Source organism: Delphinus delphis, chromosome 7 (genome assembly GCF_949987515.2).
Source record: "Delphinus delphis chromosome 7, mDelDel1.2, whole genome shotgun sequence".
Taxonomy (NCBI): Eukaryota; Metazoa; Chordata; class Mammalia; order Artiodactyla; family Delphinidae; genus Delphinus; species Delphinus delphis.
Window position 1 is genome coordinate 38,824,451 of NC_082689.1, and position 25,425 is coordinate 38,849,875.

Below are 25,425 nucleotides of genomic sequence, written 5' to 3' on the forward strand. Positions count from 1 at the left end.
CAGAACTTCAAACTAGTGTGATGTAAGCAAGTTAAAGAATATGAATCCCTTGGGCTTCCCTGGTGGCGCAGTGGTTGAGAGTCCGCCTGCCGATGCAGGGGACACGGGTTCATGCCCCGGTCCAGGAAGATCCCACATGCCGCGGAGCGGCTGGGCCCGTGAGCCATGGCCACTGAGCCTGCGCGTCCGGAGCCTGTGCTCTGCAATGGGAGAGGCCACAACAGTGAGAGGCCCGCGTACCGCAAAAAAAAAAAAAAAAAAAGAATATGAATCCCTTCCACCTTCAGGGTGGGGCAGAACCTGGGGCAGCCAGAGCACCCCTACTATAATCTTAAGTTGTAAGTGTCTCTTTCATGTACTCCAGTGTGTCCTACAAATATTACCATTTTCTTAGTGCCATGAGGTCAGAGAGCTTGGAGAATGCTACTTTCAGGCTGCTCTTTGGATCTGTTCTTTCTATCCTTCTTCCTCTTTCCTTTTCTTGTATTGACTCAAGGTCTACTGCTACCGACCTTTTGTAAACGATTGTCCTAGCCAACCTGATAACTTAGTTGGTGTCTGCTGAGCACTGTCCATGGCCAACCTGTGCTGTGTCTTGACTCAGTTTCATAGCTCAATGTCTGTTTGTTTCATCCCATCTTGATTCTGTTATATTCTACCAGCTTTGCTCTTCCTTTTCTTTCTTTTTTTTTAAGTTAACATCTTTATTGGAGTATAACTGTTCTACAATGGTGTGTTAGTTTCTGCTTTATAACAAAGTGAATCAGCCATACATATACATATATCCCCGTATCTCCTCCCTCTTGCGTCTCCCTCCCACCCTCCCTATCCAACCCCGCTAGGTGGTTACAAAGCACCGAGCTGATCTCCCTGTGCTATGTGGCTGCTTCCCACTAGCTATCGATCTTACATTTGGTAGCGTGTATATGTCCATACCACTCTCTCACTTTGTCCCAGCTTACCCTTCCCCCTCCCTGTGTCCTCAAGTCCATTCTCTACGTCTGCATCTTTATTTCTGTCCTGCCCCTAGGTTCTTCAGAACCTTTTTTTTTTTTTCAGATTCCATATATATGTGTTAGCATATGGTATTTGTTTTTCTCTTTCTGACTTACTTCACTCTGTATGACAGACTCTAGGTCCATCTAGCTCATTACAAATAACTCAATTTCATTTCTTTTTATGGCTGAGTAATATTCCATTGTATATATGTGCCACATCTTCTTTATCCACTCATCTGTTGATGGACACTTAGGTTGCTTCCATGACCTGGCTATTGTAAATAGAGCTGCAATGAACATTGTGGTACATGACTCTTTTTGAATTATGATTTTCTTAGGGTATATGCCCAGTAGTGGGATTGCAGGGTCATATGGTAATTCTATTTTTAGATTTTTAAGGAACCTCCATACTCTTCTCCATAGTGGCTGTATCAATTTACATTCCACCAACAGTGCAAGACGGTTCCCTTTTCTCCACACCCTCTCCAGCATTTATTGTTTGTAGATTTTTTGATGATGGCCATTCTGACTGGTGTGAGGTGATACCTCATTGTAGTTTTGATTTGCATTTCTCTAATGATTAGTGACATTGAGCATCCTTTCATGTGTTTGTTGGTGATCTGTATATCTTCTTTGGAGAAATGTCTGTTTAGGTCTTCTGCCCATTTTTGGATTGGGTTGTTTGTTTTTTTGACATTGAGCCGCGTGAGCTGCTTGTAAATTTTGGAGATTAATCCTTTGTCAGTTGCTTCATTTGCAAATATTTTCTCCCATTCTGAGGGTTGTCATTGCATCTTGTTTATGGTTTCCTTTGCTGTGCAAAAGCTTTGAAGTGTCATTCGGTCCCATTTGTTTATTTTTGTTTTTATTTCCATTTCTCTAGGAGGTGGGTCAAAAAGGATGTTGCTGTGATTTATGTCATAGAGTGTTCTGCCTATGTTTTCCTCTAAGAGTTTTATAGTGTCTGGCCTTACTCTTCCTTTTCTTTTGATAAAGGATTTTATAGATGGGAGCTCACCCAACCCTTTTCTTATATATCATCTCATTGCTGGTTGACGAACAATCGTACCCTTTGTTCTTTGTGGTTTTGTCTTTTGGCAACAGTGAACAACCTGGCCAAGCCTGGACGTGCCATCTCCTTTCCACCTTCCCATCCTCCTCCCCAATTCTCCTGTATAAATGCAAATGTAGAAATTCAGGGTAATCTGCTGGGAGGAGGTAAGTCATTAACAATAGTGTTCATTAATATTTCCCCTTTATTTTTTTTCCATTTATTTTAGAACTTGTATTAGTCTTTCAGCTAAGGAAAGACAAAGAGGTTATAATTAAGATTAAAAAGTGTTTCTTTGTTTTTTTCAGATGAGAATTCTCCAGCCAACTTCTGGGATTCTAAAAACAGGGGTGTAACCGGAACACAAAAAGGACAAATTGTATGGAGAATTGAGCCTGGGCCTTATTTCATGGAGCGTAAGTAACTAAGTGTGAAATATAAGTTTGTGATTGAACATTGCAGAAATATGCAGAAATCTATAGAGTCTTTCCTGAATTTTATTGTAAAAGTTTTGGGCTCTGATTTATACATGTATGCCGTGTTGCACCAAACTGGAAAGTATATTGTTTTGGAAAATACTCATTAGACAATGTTCATATAATTTGAAAAACTTGTGTGTGTAAAATGTACCTGATGAATGTATGGTATATAAATTATGTATGGTTATTTTAATACTTTACACATATTTATATACCCTTATATCTCATTTATAATTAATAGTATATTAATTACAAGGAGCAGAAAGAATAATTCAAGATTTCAGTTAATCTAAGAGTTTTATTTGCCCGTAGAATACTTGACTGTTATTTTCCCCAGCAGCAGAATAAGTTTTGCGTTTGGGTCTTGGTCTTTCCAAGTGTAGATGAGATAGTGTGGGGCACACTGCCATAGAGGTCATTTATTAGGAATCAGAAATTGACTGCAAATAACAATTTCCCAGTTGATCTGATTTATATTGATACTTACTTATAAATACAAATGCTTATATGTAGTACTTATATATAGTATTATATATGTAAATGATTTACTAGTTGGTCCAGGTTAACTTCTACATTTACAGAATTTATTTTTCTTTAATGTAGAAAAAAATGAGCTCTTTAAAATTTTTCTGAGCTGTTTAGCTCTGTGTAAGAATTAAATTTTCTATATGCAAGGGATTTAATATAAGAAAGAGAGTGTATGGATACTGGTACTTAAGAATGGTAGTTATTAAACCATAAATTATAAAGTAAGTTTGATTAAATGGAAATCTGATGTAAGCATGTCTTTCTTGAAGCATGTAAAACTTCTGTAATATAAAAAGTCATTTTAAAAGGTTAACATCTATTATTTTGAATTGCCATTAAAGACACCAGATAATTTCTTTGACCATCCTTACTGGTAGGTCAGCATTTCATAGTTTTCTCAAATCCCACTTCTGTCCTCTAAGGACTGTCTTTTTTTTCATAGTTCAATTTCTGGCTAGATTTTCTCCTTACATGGAATGTAGTTTTTAAGGGAAAATGCTCATGATATAACAATAAGCGGGAAGCAGATACATACAGCATAATCCCAGCTAATACAGCATGTAGGAAAAAGTCTGGAAGGAGATTTGCCAAAATGTGAACAAGGGATGTATCTGGGAGGTGAGATTATGAGTGATTTGTTTTTATTGCCTATTTCTACTTCTCTTTACTTTCCAACATTGGTCCAGCTGCCATTACTAAGTAATGAGAAAAATAAGTGGTAAAAGAATCTGGTGAAAATGGAATGGGAAGTAGCTGGGTTTACTTTCAGTGTAATTCCTCCTTTGAAAAGATCCCAGGGCTTAAGAGGATGGTCTAGCTGAGAAGTATTGCCAACTGAACTTCAGGGAAAAAGGCAAAACAACCTTCCTGTTTGCTTTAAAATGCTGGAGACGGCTAGGAACGGTTGCCTGTTGATGGAGTGTGCAGATTCACATGATGAGGCTCATGTGAACACCTGGGAAGAAGTCAGTACCACACACTGCTATAATTTGTAACATGTATAAGAGACCCATTTACAGAGTATCCCACTTGACATGATTGATTTTCTTTCTCCATGAAGTATGAATTAGAGATTCATAATGTCCTGGCTGATTAGGGTATAGTAAACATCTCTGGCATGACAAAATTTTTTCTTCACATCTCAGTCTTAGTATTTAACAGAAATGGGCTTCATATTGAAGCTAGGAATTGGGAATGCTTTTGCTTTTCTCCTCTAATTTAGCATTTCCACCTTAATTCTTCACACACAAAATTGGGGGTATTGTGTAGCATAGTTGTAAAACTGGAAATATTTAGTAATGCATTTTTAATTTTTTTGTGGTACGCGGGCCTCTCACTGCTGTGGCCTCTCCCGTTGCGGAGCACAGGCTCCGGACGCGCAGGCTCAGCGGCCATGGCCCACGGGCTCAGCCGCCCCGCGGCATGTGGGATCCTCCCAGACCGGGGCACAAACCCGTGTCCCCTGATTCAGCAGGCGGACTCTCAACCACTGCGCCACCAGGGAAGCCCAAGTAATGCATTTTTAAGGACTGAGAAAGGTTGTATAAGTTTAAGTGCAAGACAGTGAATAGGAATTACAGAAAGATTTGGCTTTAGAATAAGTTTATCTTCATTCATCAGAATGGGATCTCCCCCAACACACATCCCTATCTTTTCAAAATCCATTCAGTGTAAAAACCTGAGGTGGTGTTTATATCAGTGCTTAGAAGTGTAGTCTGTGTCTCTTAGATCTCATAGACAACATTTTTTTTTTACATCTTTATTGGAGTATAATTGCTTTACAATGGTGTGTTGGTTTCTGCTTTATAACAAAGTGAATCAGTTATACATATACATATGTTCCCATATCTCTTCCCTCTTGCGTCTCCCTCCCTCCCACCCTCCCTATCCCACCCCTCCAGGCGGTCACAAAGCACGGATCTGATCTCCCTGTGCTATGCCGCTGCTTCCCACTAGCTATCTGTTTTACGTTTGGTAGTGTATATATATCCATGCCTCTCTCTCGCTTTGTCACAGCTTACCCTTCCCCCTCCCCATATCCTCAAGTCCATTCTCTAGTAGGTCTGTGTCTTTATTCCTGTCTTACCCCAAGGTTTTTCATGACACTTTTTTTTTCTTAAATTCCATATATATGTGTTACCATCCGGTATTTGTCTTTCTCTTTCTGACTTACTTTACTCTGTATGACAGACTCTAGGTCCATCCACCTCATTAGAAATAGCTCAGTTCCGTTTCTTTTTATGGCTGAGTAATATTCCATTGTATATATGTGCCACATCTTCTTTAACCATTAATCAGATGATAGACACTTAGGTTGCTTCCATCACCTGGCTATTGTAAATAGAGCTGCAATGAACATTTTGGTACATGACTCTTTTTGAATTATGGTTTTCTCAGGGTATATGCCCAGTAGTGGGATTGCTGGGTCATATGGTAGTTCTATTTGTAGTTTTTTAAGGAACCTCCATACTGTTCTCCATAGTGGCTGTACCATTTTACATTCCCACCAGCAGTGCAAGAGTGTTTCCTTTTCTCCACACCCTCCCCAGCATTTATTCTTTCTAGATTTTTTGATGATGGCCATTCTGACTGGTGTGAGATGATATCTCATTGTAGTTTTGATTTGCATTTCTCTAATGATTAATGATGTTGAGCATTCTTTCATGTGTTTGTTGGCAATCTGTATATCTTCTTTGGAGAAATGTCTATTTAGGCCTTCTGCCCATTTTTGGATTGGGTTGTTTGTTTCTTTGTTATTGAGCTGCATGAGCTGCTTATAAATTTTGGAGATTAATCCTTTATCAGTTGCTTCATTTGCAAATATTTTCTCCCATTCTGAGGGTTTTCGCGTCTTGTTTATGGTTTCCTTTGTTGTGCAAAAGCTTTGAAGTTTCATTAGGTCCCATTTGTTTATTTTTGTTTTTATGTCCATTTCTCTAGGAGGAGGATCAAAAAGAATCCTGCTGTGATTTATGTCATAGAGTGTTCTGCCTATGTTTTCCTCTAAGAGTTTGATAGTTTCTGGGCTTAGGTCTTTAATCCACTTTGAGCTTATTTTTCTGTATGGCGTTAGGGAGTGATCTAATCTCATACTTTTACATGTACCTGTCCAGTTTTCCCAGCACCACTTATTGAAGAGGCTGTCCTTTCTCCACTGTACATTCCTGCCTCCTTTATCAAAGATAAGGTGACCGTATGTGTGTGGGTTTATCTCTGGGCTTTCTATCCTGTTCCATTGATCTATCTTTCTGTTTTTGTGCCAGTTCCATACTCTCTTGATTACTGTAGCTTTGTAGTATAGTTTGAAGTCAGGGAGCCTGATTCCTCCAGCTCCATTTTTCGTTCTCAAGACTGCTTTGGCTATTTGGGGTCTTTTGTGTTTCCATACAAATTGTGAAAATTTTTGTTCTAGTTCTGTGAAAAATGCCAGTGGTAGTTTGATAGGGATTGCATTGAATCTGTAGATCACTTTGGGTAGTAGAGTCATTTTCACAATGTTGATTCTTCCAATCCAAGAACATGGTATATCTCTCCATCTATTTGTATCATCTTTAATTTCTTTCATCAGTGTCTTATAATTTTCTGCATACAGGTCTTTTGTCTCCTTAGGTAGGTTTATTCCTAGATATTTTATTCTTTTTGTTGCAGTGGTAAATGGGAGTGTTTTCTTGATTTCACTTTCAGATTTTTCATCATTAATGTATAGGAATGTAAGAGATTTCTGTGCATTAATTTTGTATCCTGCTACTTTACCAAATTCATTGATTAGCTCTAGTAGTTTTCTGGTAGCATCTTTAGGATTCTCTATGTATAGTATCATGTCATCTGCAAACAGTGACAGCTTTACTTCTTCTTTTCCGATTTGGATTCCTTTTATTTCCTTTTCTTCTCTGATTGCTGTGGCTAAAACTTCCAAAACTATGTTGACTAAGAGTGGTGAGAGTGGGCAACCTTGCCTTGTTCCTGATCTTAGTGGAAGTGCTTTCAGTTTTTCACGATTGAGGACGATGTTGGCTGTGGGTCTGTCATATATGGCCTTTATTATGTTGAGGAAATTTCCTCTATGCCTACTACCTGCAGAGTTTTTATCATAAATGGGTGTTGAATTTTGTCGAAAGCTTTCTTTGCGTCTATTGAGATGATCATATGGTTTTTCTCCTTCAATTTGTTAATATGGTGTATCACGTTGATTGATTTGCATATACTGAAGAATCCTTGCATACCTGGAATAAACCCCATTTGATCATGGTGTATGATTCTTTTAATGTGCTGTTGGATTCTGTTTGCTAGTATTTTGTTGAGGATTTTTGCATCTATGTTCATCAGTGATATTGGCCTGTAGTTTTCTTCCTTTGTGACATCCTTGTCTGGTTTTGGTATCAGGGTGATGGTGGCCTCGTAGAATGAGTTTGGGAGTGTTCCTTCCTCTGCTATATTTTGGAAGTGTTTGAGAAGGATAGGTGTTAGCTCTTCTCTAAAAGTTTGATAGAATTCACCTGTGAAGCCATCTGGTCCTGGGCTTTTGTTTGTTGGAAGATTTTTAATCACAGTTTCAATTTAGTGCTTGTGATTGGTCTGTTCATATTTTCTATTTCTTCCTGGTTCAGTTGGCAGGTTATGCATTTCTAAGATTTTGTCCATTTCTTCCAGGTTGTCCATTTTATTGGCATAGAGTTGCTTGTAGTAATCCCTCATGATCTTTTGTATTTCTGCAGTGTCAGTTGTTACTTCTCCTTTTTCATTTCTAATTCTATTGATTTGAAACTTCTCCCTTTTTTCTTGGTAAGTCTGGCTAACGGTTTATCAATTTTGTTTATCTTCTCAAAGAACCAGCTTTTAGTTTTATTGATCTTTGCTATTGTTTCTGTCATTTCTTTTTCATTTATTTCTGATCTGATTTTTATGATTTCTTTCCTTCCGCTAAGTTTGGGGGTTTTTTGTTCTTCTTTCTCTAATTGCTTTAGGTGCAAGGTTAGGTTGTTTATTCGAGATGCATCCTGTTTCTTAAGGTAGGATTGTATTGCCATAAAATTCCCTCTTAGAACTGCTTTTGCTGCATCCCATAGGTTTTGGGTCGTCGTGTCTCCGTTGTCATTTGTTTCTAGGTATTTTTTATTTCCTCTTTGATTTCTTCAGTGATCACTTCATTATTAAGTAGTGTATTGTTTAGCCTCCATGTGTTTGTATTTTCTACAGATCTTTTCCTGTAATTGAAATTTAGTCTCATAGTGTTGTGGTCGGAAAAGATACTTGATCCAATTTCAATTTTCTTAAATTTACCAAGGCTTGAATTGTGACCCAAGATATGATCTATCCTGGAGAATGTTCCATGAGCACTTGAGAAAAATGTGTATTCTGGTTTTTTTGGATGGAATGTCCTATAAATATCAATTAAGTCCATCTTGTTTACTGTATCATTAAAGCTTGTGTTTCCTTATTTATTTTCATTTTGGATGATCTGTCCATTGGTGATAGTGGGGTGTTAAAGTTGCCTATTAAGAATGTGTTACTGTTGATTTCCCCTTTTATGGCTGTTAGTATTAGCCTTATGTATTGAGGTACTCCTATGTTGGTTGCATAAATATTTACAATTGTTATATCTTCTTGGATTGATCCCTTGATCATTATGTAGTGTCCTTCTTTGTCTCTTCTAATAGTCTTTATTTTAAAGTGTATTTTGTCTGATATGAGAATTGCTACTCCAGCTTTCTTTTGTTTTCCATTTGCATGGAATATCTTTTTCCATCCCCTTACTTTCAGTCTGTATGTGTCTCTAGGTCTGAAGTGGGTCTCTTGTAGACAGCATATAGATGGGTCTTGTTTTTGTATCCATTCAGCCAATCTGTGGCTTTTGGTGGGAGCATTTAGTCCGTTTACATTTAAGGTAATTATCAATATGTATGTTCCTATTCCCATTTTCTTAATTGTTTTGGGTTCGTTTTTGTAGGTCTTTTCCTTCTCTTGTGTTTCTTACCTAGAGAAGTTCCTTTAGCAGTTGTTGTAAAGCTGGTTTGGTAGTGCTGAACTCTCTCAGCTTTTGCTTGTCTGTAAAGGTTTTAATTTCTCCATCAAATCTGAATGAGATCCTTGCTGGGTAGAGTAATCTTGATTGTAGGTTTTTCTCCTTCATCACTTTAAATATGTCCTGTCAGTCCCTTCTGTTTTGCAGAGTTTCTGCTGAAAGATCAGCTGTTAACCTTATGGGCATTCCCTTGTGTGTTATTTGTTGTTTTTCCCTTGCTGCTTTTAATATGTTTTCTTTGTATTTAATTTTTGACAGTTTGATTAATATATGTCTTGGTGTATTTCTCCTTGGATTTATCCGTATGGGACTCTCTGTGCTTCCTGGACTTGATTAACTATTTCCTTTCCCATATTAGGGAAGTTTTCAACTATAATCTCTTCAAATATTTTCTCAGTCCCTTTCTTTTTCTCTTCTTCTTCTGGAACCCCTATAATTCGAATGTTTGTGCGTTTAATGTTGTCCCAGAGGTCTCTGAGACTGTCCTCAGTTTTCATTCTTTTTTCTTTATTCTGCTCTGCAGTAGTTATTTCCACTATTTTATCTTCCAGGTCACTTATCCGTTCTTCTGCCTCAGTTATTCTGCTATTGATCCCATCTAGAGTATTTTTAATTTCATTTATTGTGTTATTCATCGTTGCTTGTTTCATCTTTAGTTCTTCTAGGTCCTTGTTAAATGTTTCTTGCATTTTGTCTATTCTGTTTCCAAGATTTTGGATCATCTTTACTATCATTATTCTGAATTCTTTTTCAGGTAGACTGCCTATTTCCTCTTCATTTGTTAGGTCTGGTGGGTTTTTATCTTGCTCCTTCATCTGCTGTGTGTTTTTCTGTCTTCTTATTTTGCTTAACTTACTGTGTTTGGGGTCTCCTTTTTGCAGGCTGCAGGTTCGTAGTTCCCGTTGTTTTTGGTGTCTGTCCCCAGTGGCTAAAGTTGGTTCAGTGGGTTGTGTAGGCTTCCTGGTGGAGGTGACTAGTGCCTGTGTTCTGGTGGATGAGGCTGGATCTTGTCTGTCTGGTGGGCAGGTCCACGTCTGGTGGTGTGTTTTGGGGTGTGTGTGGCCTTATTATGATTTTAGGCAGCCTCTCTGCTAATGCGTGGGGTTGTGTTCCTGTCTTGCTAGTTCTTTGGCCCAGGGTGTCCAGCTCTGTAGCTTTCTGGTCGTTGAGTGAAGCTGGGTACTGGTGTTGAGATGGAGATCTCTGGGAGAATTTTGCTGTTTGATATTATGTGGAGCTGGGAGGTCTCTTGTGGACCAGTGTCCTGAAGTTGGCTCTCCCACCTCTGAGGCACAGCACTGACTCCTGGCTGCAGCACCAAGAGCCTTTCATCCACACAGCTCAGAATAAAAGCAAGAAAAAGTAGAAAGAAAGAAAGAAAGGAAGGGAGGAAGGAAGGAAGGAAATAAATAAATAAAATAAAATAAAATAAAGATAAAATAAAATTAAGTTATTAAAATAATTATTAAGAAAAAAAGTTTTTTAGAAAGAAAAACAAAAGCAAAAAAACAAAAGAAAAATGGATGGATAGAACCCTAGGACAAATTCTGGAAGCAAAGCTGTACAGACAAAATCTCACCCAGAAGCATGCACATACACACTCACAAAAAGAGGAAAAGGGGAAAAAATCATAAATCTTGCTCTCAAAGTCCACCTCCTCAATTTGGAATGATTGGTTGTCTATCATGTATTCCACAGATGCAGGTACATCAAGTTGATTGTGGAGATTTAACCAACGCTGCTTCTGAGGCTGCTGGGAGAGATTTCCCTTTCTCTTTTTTGTTCTCACAGCTCCCGGGGCCTATCTTTGGATTTGTCCCCCCGCCTCTGCGTGTAGGTCACCGGAGGGCGTCTGTTCTTCGCTCAGACAGGACGGGGTTAAAGGAGCCACTGATTTGGGGGCTCTGGCTCACTCAGGCCGGGTGGAGGGAGGAGCACGGAGGGCGGGGCGAGCCTGCGGCGGCAGAGGCCGGCGTGTCGTTGCACCAGCCTGAGGTGCGCTATGCGTTCTCCCGGGTGAGTTGTCCGTGGATCCCGGGCCCCTGGCAGTGGCGGGCTGCACAGGCTCCCCAGAAGGGGGGTGTTTATAGTGACCTGTGCTCGCATATAGGCTTCATGGTGGTGGCAGCAACCGCCTTAGCGTCTTATGCCCGTCTCTGGGGTCCGCGCTGATAGCCGCGGCTCGCGCCCGTCTCTGGAGCTCCTTTAAGGAGCGCTCTGAATCCCCTCTCCTCGCGCACCAGGAAACAAAGAGGGAAGAAAAAGTCTCCTGCCTCTTCGGCAGCTCCAGACTTTTCTCTGGACTCCCTCCCGGCTAGCCGTGGTGCACTAGCCCCCTTCAGGGTGTGTTCACGCCGCCAGCCCCAGTCCTCCCCAGGCGGCGCTCCGAAGCCCCAGTCCTCTCACGGCGCTCCGAAGCCCCAGTCCTCTCACTGCGCTCCGAAGCCCGAGCCTCAGCTCCCAGCCCCGCCCGCGCCGGCGGGTGAGCAGACAAGCCTCTCAGGCTGGTGAGTTCCGGTCGGCACCGATCCTCTGTGCGGTAATCTGGCCGCTTTGCCCTCCGCACCCGTGTTGCTGCGCTCTCCTTCGCGACTACGAAGCTTTCCCCCTCCGCCGCCTGCAGTCTCCGCCCTCGAAGGGGCTTCCTAGTGTGTGGAAAGCTTTCCTCCTTCACAGCTCCCTCCCACTGGTGCAGGTCCCGTCCCTATTTTGTCTCTGTTTTTTCTTTTTTCTTTTGCCCTACCCAGGTACGTGGGGAGTTTCTTGCCTTTTGGGAGGTCTGAGGTCTTCTGCCAGCGTTCAGTAGGTGTTCTGTAGGAGTTGTTCCACGTGTAGATGTATTTTGGTGTATCTGTGGGGAGGAACGTGATCTCCGCGTCTTACTCTTCCGCCATCTTCCTCACTACTCGACGTCAATTTCTTTTTACCCTATGTCTGGCAAGAGCAGAACTAAGGGGACTTCCCAGCATAATGAAGTTTTGCTTGAATCTCTGGAGATGATGGTGTGAAACAAAAAAATCGGGATTGGGGGTATGGGTTAAAAACGTCTGTTTTCAGCCTCTGATCTTGAAAGCTTATGACATTTTAAAATTTTTGCTTTCATCTTGAGAGAGAAAATTTATCTTTAGCTAATCAGAAGTCCAAGTAAAGTAAATTCTCAGAAAATTAATCTGAGTTCATGGGCAAACCTGGATTTGAGCACTATTTAACCTGTTTCTGAAAGTAAAATGGCTTTGGTTTATCTGAATAAACTCCAGAGGAGGCAGGAGGCCCACACATATTATTACGGGACCTACTGGAATGAATTTGAAGGACAAAGACAGGTTTATTTCTGAGTAAGTGACCTTCCTAGACATTGGAGAGGAGGATCAGCTTCATCTGCACTTACTTGTCATAGGACTGTCACAGTTCCTCAAATGAGCTTATGCTTGCAGAAAATGAATGGGTCCCCTGAGCAATGTGTATTCTTGAGTTTTGAAATGTAAGAGGTTTCAGGAATTGTCTTGGCATGCTAGGATATCTATTTTATTCTTCATAGTCTTTCACAGACTATGGTCATTCATTCATTCAGAGCTGCTTTTTGTCCTTCCTTCATTTCTTCTACTCATCTGTCCATCTGTGTCCCCAGCCATCGTGAAGTATTTAGTTAAGTATCAGCTTTGTGCCAGGCAATATTCGAGAACTCACTGATTCCTGGATCAGTGAAGAAGCTTAGAAAGAGCTACATTGCTGTTTACTGAACTGCTTTGTGATCATTAATGGTAATAACAGGACATTGCCATTTGTATGAATTATATAGTGCTTTCACATATCTTACCTGTCTCAGCCCTAGGAAGTGGGCAGGATTAGGAAACTGCATAGCAGAGGTGCATGTGGCTTGTGTAACTGAGAGCCTCATCTCTGACTGGCACTCAGGTTAGCGTGCTTTCTAAGATGCGGTGCCTTGCCCAAACAGAACCTTTGTGGGTGACTTTTTATTGGGTGGGGGGAAAGGGGTGGCCTCAGCCTCTTATTTGTACTGTCAGAGCCCCTGCTCTAACCTCCATTCATAAGGCCCTTCCCACCAACATCAGAAGGGCCTTTTTGCCCCTTAGATGGAGGTTTGGTGCTTTTCATTCTCTGCCAGCATACTTTACGTTTTATTGCCTATTTTTACTTCTCTTTACTTTCCAACATTGGTCCAGCTGCCATTACTAAGTAATGAGAAAAACAAGGTCCAATTACTTCTCTAACCCTATTAGGTTCTTCCACATTATACTGATATTGTCTGTCTTTGATTTTCAAGATTGTTTTTCTGAGCTTTAGCAGGGGAGGGCCTGGCCCTTTCAGGTTGCATTGGCCCTTGTTAAAGAGAAGACAACCTGCGGTACTGTATAAACAGGTGAGCACGTCCCTGGAAATGTGGGTAAATTTCCTCAAAAGCATGAGAATTAGAATGTGTTTACTCTTTCCCAACTTGTGGCCTCTGAATAAAAGAGCTTATCAATAGGAATCATAATATTAAGAATATAATGAAAGCACAAAGGCAGTGGTTAAAATCATGTTTTTGAATAAATTCCTATTAGCTTGATTTTTTTTTTAGATTATTTTAATGAAACAGAAATGATTAAAGGAAGAAGGACATTTCCATTCCATCTATCTTTATGGTTCAAAATAGTCAACTTCTAAAACTTGAGGAAAATCCAGATTTTCTAAATGGGAGCAAGCTATTAACTACTACCTAAGTGAATCTTGTAGCTATTAAAAGTGATGGATGGTGTTTCAAAGATCCCAGTCTTTGAAACAAAACCATTTCTTGCAGGGAGTGGCCTGTAGAACCTTTTTCCGAGAAGGCTTGGAATCTTATACCATTGCCTAGAGTTAATGTAGCTGAGTTGAGATTGCTTTTTAAAAATAAATTTTGAACAGATAATAGACAAAAAGAGTATAATGTTAAAAAGACACAAAAATGAAAGTAAATTATCTCCCCAACTTCATGCCCCAGTCACCAGTTTCCCCTCCCTGAAGGCAATCAGTTTTACCAGTTTCATGTGATCGTTCTAGAAGTGTTTTATTCATGTACAAACAGGGAAATCTTTTCTTCCTTTAGGCAGATGGTAGAATGATTGCTTTAAAATGCAATGTCCGAGTGACACAATTACAGAAACCCCTTTACTTGGGAACAGGTTTAAGTTCTTCCTACCTTCCCAGTCACCCCCAACAAGTACAAAGTGCCGTCTTTGGACAGCCATCACCCTCCCATCTGTGGTAGACGTGGAGCTGGCAAGCTCTTGCTCTGGGTGACCTCCTCATTTGTATTTAATGGAAGCTGGTAAGTTAAAATTTTTAAAATAAAAGCGTTTCTGTGTCTTACCGGCATTTAAATAGAGGCAGCTAAATCTTCTAGTAACTCTATAAACGAAAGTGTCCAGAAGATTATTGCAAGGGGCCAAAATATATTTCTGTGATTCATGACTGGCTTCAGCTATTCAGAAGGGACCTGAGAGAGAGAAGATGCCACTCGGCAATGCTTTCTTCCTTCCAGGAGCTGGCCCAGACTGTAGGTCCTTCAAGGTTAATGTGGGAGGCCTCACCCTTCTCCTGGTTCACTGCCTCTAAGGCAACATTTGTTTTATTAAAGTATAATTGATTTACAATGTTGTCACCATCTCAGCTCTACAGCAAAGTGACTCAGTTATACACATATAGACATTCTTTTTTAATATTCTTTTCCATTATGGTTTATCCCAGGATATTGAATAGAGTTCCCTGTGCTATACAGTAGGACCTTGTTGTTTTTCCATTCTAAATGTAATAGTTTGCATCTACCAACCCCAAACTCCCAGACTGTCCCTCTCCCTTCCCCCCTCCCTCTTGGCAACCACAAGTCTGTTCTCTGTGAATCTGTTTCTGTTTTGTAGATAGGTTCATTTGCGCCATATTTTAGATTCCACATATAAGTGAGATCATATGGTATTTGTCTTTCTCTTTCTGACTTCACTTAGTATGATAAGCTCTAGTTGCATCCATGTTGCTGCAAATGGCATTATTTCATTCTTTTTTGTGGCTGAGTAGTATTCCATTGTATATATGTACCACATCTTCTTTATCCATTCACCTGTCGATGGACATTTAGGTTGTTTCCATGTTTTGGCTATTGGTGAACAGTGCTGCTATGAACATAGGGGTGCATGTATCTTTTTGAATTATAGTTTTGTCTGGGTATATTCCCAGTAAGGCAACATGTTTTTATAAGCAGTTGCTTTGGAGAAAATACTCTTCTTTTTTTATAATCCAAAGGAACAGTTATATGTATTCCCCCTCCATAATTTGAGGCCTGATTAGCTGCCACATCAGGCTGTGGAGAAACCGTTGTCAGGTAGAATGCTCCTTAGTCCATATCCTTCATCTTTCCTGCCTGTGAGCAGGGCTGGCCCTGTGGCCAGTGGCTTCTCTCTTATCTGATGCTCCATCATCACGCCCACGTTTGCTTTCACCTGTTCTTGTATCTGTTTCTCAGCAATAGCTTTCTGGTCTCCTCTTACAGTTAGAGTTTAAAATTGTAGCTAAAATAGAAGCATGAATACCAACTTCTCTTTTCCACCCTTTTGAGTAATCTTCCCAGTTACCTCTTCTCATAACTAAAATGTTCAGGGACATTCATCAAAATTCTGCTCTCTCTTCTCTCTCTTCCTCAGAGGGGATGTTGCTTAGTTACACCATTTTTTAAAATCTTGAGTGACCTTCTAAAACACTAAATGATATGTGAAGATGAAACCTCCCACTCAGCATGAAACATTCCTCTATTTTAGGGGCAGAAGTCTCCACTGGTGTCCTCCTGAACAGTCGAGGTGCAAGCAACTAGTTCTGTCTGGTACTGGGGTTTTCTCTCTGGCGACCAGGACCTGCCTATGCATTTGGTTTTGTAACTGGTGATCTGTGTAAGTCCCCTTGGCTTTACACTGAATCTTAAAGCTTTGTGAAGCTGTCAGGTCTGCGGTTTTTGGTGATCATGTCCACAAAATCTGCTGTGCACAATGAGAATGAGTTTATCTTATAGTTTCAGGGATTCTCATTTATCACGGGGGTTGGAGATTTTTGTTTTAGCAAGAAGTAAAGTAACAGTCAGAACGGTCAGCTAGCAACGCTGGTCTGGCTAGCAACATCTACAGATAAAAATAAGCAGATGCTTATTGGGGTCTGTTTGTTTCCTAGTCTTACCTCGCTGACTGTTAAAACATTAGAAAAGAGGAGGTGGCATCCTAACGAGAGGGAAGATGTCTTGTAAAAATGCACTTCTCTTTATTGAAAAATAAGCTGCTCACTGACTGACCATTGGCTGGGTCTGTGAGGCACTGCTGCAGGCAGATTCACACACTGCTGGTTCCCGGCATGTAGAACGTGATACTAATGAGCTCATGCCTGCAGAATTCAGTCCTCCCGCCTGTCACCGAGCTTGTTCTGCTTTGACAGGCCTTGTACGTGTTACTTAGCTTCGTTCTTGCAGAATACATGCTATTGGTCTTGAAGGAAAGCAGATGGGACAGTGGTTTACTCAAATCTATAGTTATTACATTTCCATAATCACCAAAAACCTGTGTTCGTGCTCACTCCACTCACTTATGTAGGGTTCCAGGGAATTCATAGTAAAGCTAGAATTGCTGCCAAGGTCGTCCTGCTGGTCCTCAAGCCAGCATGCTCATTCCTGCTTCCCTGTTTTTGCCACCACTCACTCCTAACTCTCTCCAACCCCATTTTTCTCAGCTGAAGGTCTGAGTTCTGTTTGTTTCATGAGACCTTTCTGACTCCACTGTGCCCTCACGTGGAATATTTTCCACGATCTCCACATTTCCACCTGGCACTCTGCCTCTTCAGTGCTTCTCTTCTGGATTTTGTCATCTTAACACCTGCTAGACCAGAAACCTCTCTCTGATTCCCTTGCACTGTCTAGCATAGTGCTGGGCATGGTAAACATCTTTCACTTCATGATACCGCCTTCGTTGTGAATCACTGCTTCGTGATTAATGTACGTAATGGAAAGACTCGATATTTTACCCATGATAGACCTTTTTTTAATGAGATTTAGTATTTTTTCATTGATGGGAAATATTATATTTTTATATGTAATATTCCTAAATATTCCTATATAAATTCCTAAAGTAGGATTTTTCTTTAATTATTGTATCTTTTTCTTAAAATAAGCAAACCAAATACTCTATAGGAGACCACTTGGTGCTGTCAGGAAAGTCAGTGCAAGATTAATTTCCTTGGGGAATCACATCGAGTGGTCCCACTTTAATAATCCAGGTGACTCAGTTGAGAGGGTAACTCCACTCCTATAGGCTAGGACTCTCCTCTGCAGCCTGCCCATCAGTGTCATTGCCTATATTAAATGACACCTTGGGAAAAAGACATCTCACAGGGAAACTTCAGTGACTCAGATGCTCTGTATACAGAGAAATTTCAGTGACTCTGGGGTTTATCTTTGACACTTGTTGGCTTCATGGTAATTGTAGTTACTTTCCAAAAACAGTAATTGACATTTGTATTGCTTTTATCAAGTTCAAATTATATAGTATATAAATATATATACATACACACGCACCTATAGTTATATCCAATATATATACATACACCCGTCCACACCTGTGGAGATGTAGATACGTATTTACTGGTGGTTCCAGAATATGATCCCTACTAGTGGCTACATTTAAGTCAGGTCCCCAGACCCTCTCACCACAGAGTCTCCTATAGCAATCTTTTATACTCTGTCTGCTCTTTTTTTACTTCCATTGACAGCTGCATTCTGTCTATATTGTAGAGGATAGGAGTGAAGGCTTTGGAATGGGGCAAAGCCCCATTGGATGGGGTTTGAGTCCTGACTCTGTCGTTTCTTACTTGTTTGACCTTCGGCAAACCTCAATGCTTCAGCTGTTCTATGGGGACAAGAATTTCTGCCTCCCGAGTTAAATATGAGGGGTCAGTAACAATGGGGGCAGAGACGCAGCCCTGTGGTCCATCAGCAGCTCCTCACTGAATGGTAGCTAGTCTTATTCTTATCTCTACACTAATATTTTGGCGTGTTGTTTTTGTGCACTGTTTTTCTAATATATTTGGGGTGTTCTTAGACATTTTCAGAGAAGCCTCTAAAATCAAACAGGAATTGGTATAATCTATTGCCTCTGACTGGAAAGGAGGGATCGCTCAAAGAGTCCTGAGTGGGATTTTCGGAGAGGGGGAGAGGTGGATTTCCTCAGGTGATGCCTAAGGGATTTGTTTCAGTGTTTAAATGACGGTTTTTCTCCAATCAATTCACAGCGGAGATAAAAATCTGTTTCAAATACTACCACGGCATTAGTGGAGCCCTGCGAGCCACGACCCCCTGCATCACGGTGAAGAACCCCGCTGTGATGGTGAGTGCCCCTCAGGCTGCTTCCTTGAGCCTCAGTCCCAGAGGCCTTGGTTTCTATTTTTGCCTGTGCAGCTCTGGCAGGGTTATGGGAAACAATGCAAAGGAAACACATAGCAGTGTGGGCGCCGTTTTGGGAAAGGAAATAACTTACAGGATGGCTTCACTAAATCCATAATGTAAACCAGTGGGAAAATATGGCTTGATTTATAATAATTCTGTATATAGTCAACTCTCCGGGGAACCTGTTCCTGAAGGAAATGGGTGAGTGCCCGTCCATCATGGAAGGTTTTTTTTTAAACTTTGTCAGGGTGGCCAGTTGGTAGGAAATGGTGGCGTTTTGCATCTTCTGTGAATTTAATTTACATGAACTCAGAGAGAAAAAAAAAATTTAAGTAGTGGGTGATTCTCCCTACCAGTCAGTTTAACAGACTTTTACCCCAAAGAGAGTGTGAGATGGGGATTACGAATGCACCGTTCCTGCAGGAGAGAGTGTGGGATCCCTCCTGATGCTGAATTGAACTATAGTGCTTAAAGGTACCACACATACGTTTGGTATCACGTGGCCACTCAACAGAAGCCAACCTTTTCACCAGGTCCTCAACTAAACAAAGAGATATCTAACTTAGCTTCGGAGGAAACTGATTGTGCTGGACTTTTGAAGGAACGTATGTCCATTTCCAACATGGTACTTTCTTAAGAATTACTTTTCACAATTTCATGATTTTTCACTTCACCAACTAACTTTAGAATCTAACAGCTTCACAGGATGCACTCCATTGTACATGGGTGGTTGAACTCAGATGATTCATGGAGTCCAAGATATATAAATCATTGCAGTGTTTATAAGTCATTTATAACAATCAGGTCATGAAAGTATAGAAGAAAATTATTGACTCTCGTAAAATAGAATCTTCATAATATTGTGTGTGTGTACACATTTATAGATGCATGCATTTTTGGAAGTAAGCAAGTGAACAGGTTGACTCCCTGAAATTCAGAATGTAATCTCTGCAGATGGCATTTTGAAATTGTCTGGCCCACCAATACGATATCAAGCAGTCTTTTCCTTTCATTTATTCATTCAAACAAATATTCATTGGGTGCCTAGTAAGTGCCAGACATTATACCCACCACTAGGAATGAAATGATAAGCAAAAACACAGCCCTTGCTCTCACTGGTCTGGTGGGGGAGAGAGACATCAATTAAACTGAATTGTATTTATCTGAGTGATAATTACTGTGAGGGGCAGTGAAATGGGGCTATGAGAGCATATACTAGCAGGATTCATCCTGATCAGGAAGGTCTTGGAAAGCTTCCCTGAAGAAGGCATGTTCTCGGGACAGTCTGAAGGATGAGTAGAAGTTACTTAGGTGAAGAGGGGGAGGGAAGAGCATTTTAGGTAAAGGGAACAGTATGTGCAAAATTTTCAATAAGTACTCTGTTCACATTTGAATTATATTTGAGTTCCTATTATAGTGAACAAAGTATAGAATATTTTTTAAAAACCCACATTTACTATATAAGACTTTGAAGGTTCACAAGGAGAATAACAGTTGTTGATTACAAAGTCTGCCATGTCACAGTAAGCCCTAGAACACACTAATTAATATTCTAAAAAGGAAAATTATAAAACTAGAAAAGTGGGGCTGTTGATAATAAAACGTTTGAAAATTAACTATGTGTGAAATTAGATAATAGCTTCCCAACATGACTTTCTGGAGTCAGATTTTCTTGGATTTGAGCAGTTTCCATGATCAGATATCACTGATGGCCGGGAGCTTACAGCCTGGTGAGCATTGATCTTTTTCCATTGATTTTGCATTGAGATTATTCTGTCAAAGCCTGTGGATAGTTGTAGATAATTAATTTTCTTCAGACAGGTTTTAGAGCACCTTAAAAGCTTCATAGATACAGCACTGGCAATCATAATAGAATATTTTGGTTCAAAGGCTGACTAATGGAATTGGCGGTCAATAGATTTCTGACCAAGCTTGAGACAGTTGGGTCTATATCTGCTATTGAGAGGCTGTGCCAATGGGCATTTCACTGTGGGCTGAGCACTGTGTTTCTATGACAGCATGATGTTCACCTAGGAATATGACCTGTGTGTAGATATTGTACTGACTGACAACATCGATATTCACGAAGCTCATTTAGTAGGATCATTCCATGATGCAAAGAATAGTTGGGCAGTAGCAACCACATTTTAATGCTTGATGACACTGGATTGGTTGGCTCTCACCAAGTACATATGGTTTATTATATTGTGCTGTACCCCTCTGACTCATCATCCCTAGGTTAAATAGAGCAGAGACAGCACCCAACTGGCCAGATAGCATCGCTGTGTCTGCCTCATCCTGCTTTCACCATACACACACACCCCTGGACTATAAAGTGGCCAATAGAGAGGCAGTACAGACTGCATCTGGGACAGACACTCAGCAACAGCTGCCCTTCCTGTGCCAGGCATCTCACAAACCGTGGCCTCCCCTCAAATGGACCACACTGCCCAGGGAGATGTGCCCCTTCCGAAAACATGATGTCTCTTCATGCCAAGTGAGAACAGGGAGACTTTGCAAAGATTCATAGTCTGTCATCATTCAAAGCCTACTTAAAATGTTGTAAGAAATTATAGAAACTAAAGAAAATGCCCTCAAATTCTCCTTTTAAAAATGTAATTCACTGTCTGGCAAAAGGCTAATATGAAACAATTCTCACAGAATTCACAGATAAACAGTGTCCTTTACAACAACGTGGTAAAATGCTCATGTGAACTAATATTCAGAGAATTCAGCTTTATCATTCATGACAATAAAGCCAGGAAAGACCCACCTGATCACCAGAAATAGGAACATCAGTGATAATAAACATATCTGTACTCAGTGTTTAGAGAGAGGTTTTTAAATAAACTCCCTTCATAGATTTAAGCCAGGAAAGCTCAGAAGTAATACTGTCAACCCGTGTTGAAACAATACATGGTAGTGAGTGATGGTCGCCTTTATCTGTCCCTGAAGCGAAGGATTTCCTGTTCCAAGTGGCACATATCACTGTGTACACTGATGAATGGCAATGACGTCAAAGTATGCATGACAGAGAAGACATAACTTTTTTTTATTCTTGATTCATTGCAAAAGGATATGTGAGAAAGGAGACCATACGATTAGGATGGCTGCTCTTCCTTTGCCTGTAGAGTTTCTCAGTTACTTCTTGCAGGACAATGTGCATCTAGATGGAACGAAGTAGAGATGCCTGGATGGTACCCTAGGCATATTGCAAATGATACGTGAAACAATCAGGAAGCAGTTAAGTGTCACACAAAATAGTTTTGACTAAGGTACAAGAAGTAGAGAAGGAAATGGAAAATTTTTTTAATGTTTATTTTATTTATTTAATTTTGGCTGTGTTGGGTCTTTGTTGCTGCACACGGGCTCTCTCTAGTTGCGGCGAGCAGAGGCTTCTCTTTGTTGTGGTGCATGGGCTTCTCATTGCTGTGGCTTCTCTTGTGGAGCACAGGCCCTAGGCGCACAGGCTTCAGAAGTTGTGGCACACAGGCTCAGTAATTGTGGCTGACAGGCTCTAGATTGCAGGCTCAGCAGTTGTGGTGCATGAGCTTAGTTGATCCGTGGCATGTGGGATCTTCGTGGACCAGGGCTCGAACCTAACCCGTGTCCCCTGCATTGGCAGGTGGATTCTTAACCACTGCGCCACCAGGGAAGCCTGGAAATGGACATTTATATTTCAAAATTTGAATGGAATTTATTTTGAAGTTCCTCAACTTGGCTTGGATTAGTGAAAGTTTTATCTCTTGGTGTATAATTTTTAAGGGAGGTGGGGAGAGCCACAAAGATAAGATGGAAGGGTGTAATCTAAACTTTGGAATTAAAATGTGGTTTCTATTTCTTGACTATTCAAATACATTCTGCCTTCAAATCTGTCTCTTACAATGTTCTGGACTTCTTTTTTAGAGGACCACGAAACCCTTTTTTCCTAGTGTACCATAAATTGAGCACTAATTGTACATAAATTGAGAGACTTAATCTGCTATGGTCTGTAAATGACTCCTTTCAAGTAAGATATAATTTACTCAGAAGCTTTTAGAAAAAGCTTTACAATACAATAATCAGTACAATAGGATTGCAAATTCTTGTTATTGCTAATTGTAATAGCATGTGCCATGTAGCAGTAGCACAATAAAACAGGAGTCTACAAGGGCGGTGGGATATCCACATGGTCACTCAGAAATATTTAGCAAGGAGGGTAATTCTACATTTATATGGATGAGTCTGATGTAAATCACCTGTTTAGTTTATTCTAGGTTTTCCTAATAAATCTGAAGGAATTTGATGTTTGATTTTTAACTTAAGGGAATGTTTTAATACCATAATGGCAATATAAATATGCTTACTACATGTCAACTATATTCTTTTTTAAAAATATTTATTTATTTTATTTTTGGCCGCGTTGGGTCTTCATTGCTGTGGGCGGGCAGTCTCTATTTGCAGCGAGCAGGGGCTACTCTTCGTTGCGGTGCGCGGGCTTCTTATTATGGAGGATTCTCTTGTTGCGGAGCATGGATTCTAGGCACGCGGGCTTAAGTAGTCGTGGCTCGCAGGCTTAAGTTGTGGTGCATGGGCTTAGTTGCTTCGCAGCATGTGGGATCTTCCTGGACCAGGGCTCAAACCCATGTACCCTGCATTGGCAGGAGGATTCTTAACCACTATGCCACCAGGGAAGCCCCAGTCTTCTTACCAAAGAAATAAAAGGACATAAAGTAAGTTGATTCATATCCCAGGGAACTTGGAAGCTCATATTGGTTACATTAGGGGTAAAGATTAAATTTAGCTATGACCCCTCCTCTAGTCTCTGAGACTCTGCATTTATGTCTCACTTCCAAGATTTGTAGCATATGAAAAGGCATATACAATACATTGATACAAAAATCATATTTGCAAATATGTGTGCTTCCCTAAAAAAATTGAGAGGTACCATATTCCTGTGGAACTTCACATATGTGTTTTTCCTCTGCAGATGGGGGCAGAAGGCATGGAAGGAGGTGCTTCAGGAAGTCAGCACTCTCGAAAACTCGTTAGCTTTACGTTGTCTGGTAAGGATGTCTTTAAACATGACGTCCAGTTGGAAAGTGTGTAATTTCAAAGGCACGAATAGTCACTCCTTTCTGCACTCTCATATATGATATGTGAGCAAGTTTGTTTGTGTTTTTTGGTAATACTTCTGGAAATTCAAGTATATCTCTTACCGTGAAAAATTAGATTATTAATATAAACTCAGAAAGCTTCTAGCAAGTTGTCTTGTGATGAAAAGACCATAACTATGTATACTTACTTAAAGAAAACTGTAATGTAACATGTGCTAAACCCACTGTAGAGCTTAGATAACTGAAAACAATTTGTGCTGGCCTCATCTAGAGAAAGGAAAAGTTTGGAGACTAGCAAAAAAAAGCCAAGGGATACTCCTGTTTCTGTAAAGGAGTACATATAAAGAATTGAAAAGTGGATAAGACAACTTTTTTGTTGTTTATTTTCTGGTTAGTAAAATATTCTGATTTTTTTGTATATTTATCGTACAACTGAAGCACTGCTTTTCGGGTTGTGAGTTGGAACTCATTGGTGATTTATAAGATTAATTTAATTGAAACTAGCAATTAAAAAAAGAATAGAAAAGAGCCAGAGTTTAACCACCAAAGGGAAATGTTTTTCATAGAACACCAGTTTATACAAACTGACAATTTCACACACAAAAATATACACACCTATGTATGTGTATAATGGGTTTCAAGATAAATGTATTTCACACATAGATCACTGTCAAAAAAAGTTTCAAAGCCACCGATTTAAAAAAATTAATCGGCAGTCATAAAGTCAAGAATACTCTAAGAAAATCAGTATTTGAAATGGACTTTTAAAACAGACGACCGTACTACAATACATGTAAAATCAAGCCTAACAGATGTCTATCACTGTAAGATGTTTTGTTTTCATTTTTCCATTATTGTAGTGCTTCTAAAATTTAAATTAGATTCACTTTTTCTTGGCTGCAAAAAAATGTTATGAATGAAAATAGAAAATGAAAATAGAAATTTTCAAGAGTAAGGGTTAGAAGGCTGATCTTGAAAACACAAGTCCATGATGCATGAATATCACGTATAATGGAAGTGGCACGTTAGTTCATTGCTGGCCCACGGCCTATCTGTGTCTGTTCTAGCATGTTCCTTCTCCTCCCCTTCCCCCGCCATACAGGTCACTTACTATGAAAACCATTTTGCCTTGGTTCTCTGACAAATCTCAGAGGCTGTAAACTGGTTCAAATTTGGCCAATAAATATATTTTGGTTGGAACCCTCAGGGTTTTGAAAATACCCAGATTTTTAGAAAAGCACTTACTACCACTGCCTGTGATACTACTCCCCACCCGCCTTATCTGTCTCTCTTTTGAAAGCACTTCAGTTGGCTATCTGTGCTTTAGACCTTCACAGTTCTGGGGTGGTTGCAGGAAGAGAAATTGTTTACAGATTTCTTCATTTATATATATGGAACAATTAGCCAACCTCCATGGCTCAGAAAACTTAGTTTGACCATACCACGGTTTTCTTAGTTTAGAAGCATTGCCCTAAGCTTTCAAATGATCAATATCACTCTAAATATGACACACACATATTGATTTTGACTCCAGAGGGGATGTTAATTAACCCACCACGGGAGAATGACCACGTAGAAGTTGAAAATCCCAGGACATTTTCCTAAAAAGTAGGAAATAAGCTTTGGGGCACAGCCAAATCCTTTTTTTTCTATATACAACTTTTTCTAACATCCACCTCAATACACATGGAGGCTTGCTACCTAAAATCTGCTCTGTTTCTTACCATGTAATCAGCTATTTGCAGATGATGTATAGAAATGGCTAAAAATTATAGAAGATGAAAGCAATTTTATAATGGT

General features: G+C 40.1%; 1 protein-coding gene across 2 annotated transcripts in view; it reads left to right on the plus strand.

Moving 5' to 3' along the window:
* Positions 1 to 25,425, plus strand: part of HECW2 (HECT, C2 and WW domain containing E3 ubiquitin protein ligase 2) — a 411,404-nt gene that overhangs the window by 242,814 nt on the left and 143,165 nt on the right. For both annotated transcript variants that reach the window (XM_060016380.1, XM_060016381.1), the window contains 3 exons: positions 2,358 to 2,465; positions 18,376 to 18,470; positions 23,499 to 23,574. In XM_060016380.1, the coding sequence (XP_059872363.1) occupies positions 2,358 to 2,465; positions 18,376 to 18,470; positions 23,499 to 23,574 (279 nt within the window). The remainder of the gene's footprint in view (positions 1 to 2,357; positions 2,466 to 18,375; positions 18,471 to 23,498; positions 23,575 to 25,425) is intronic.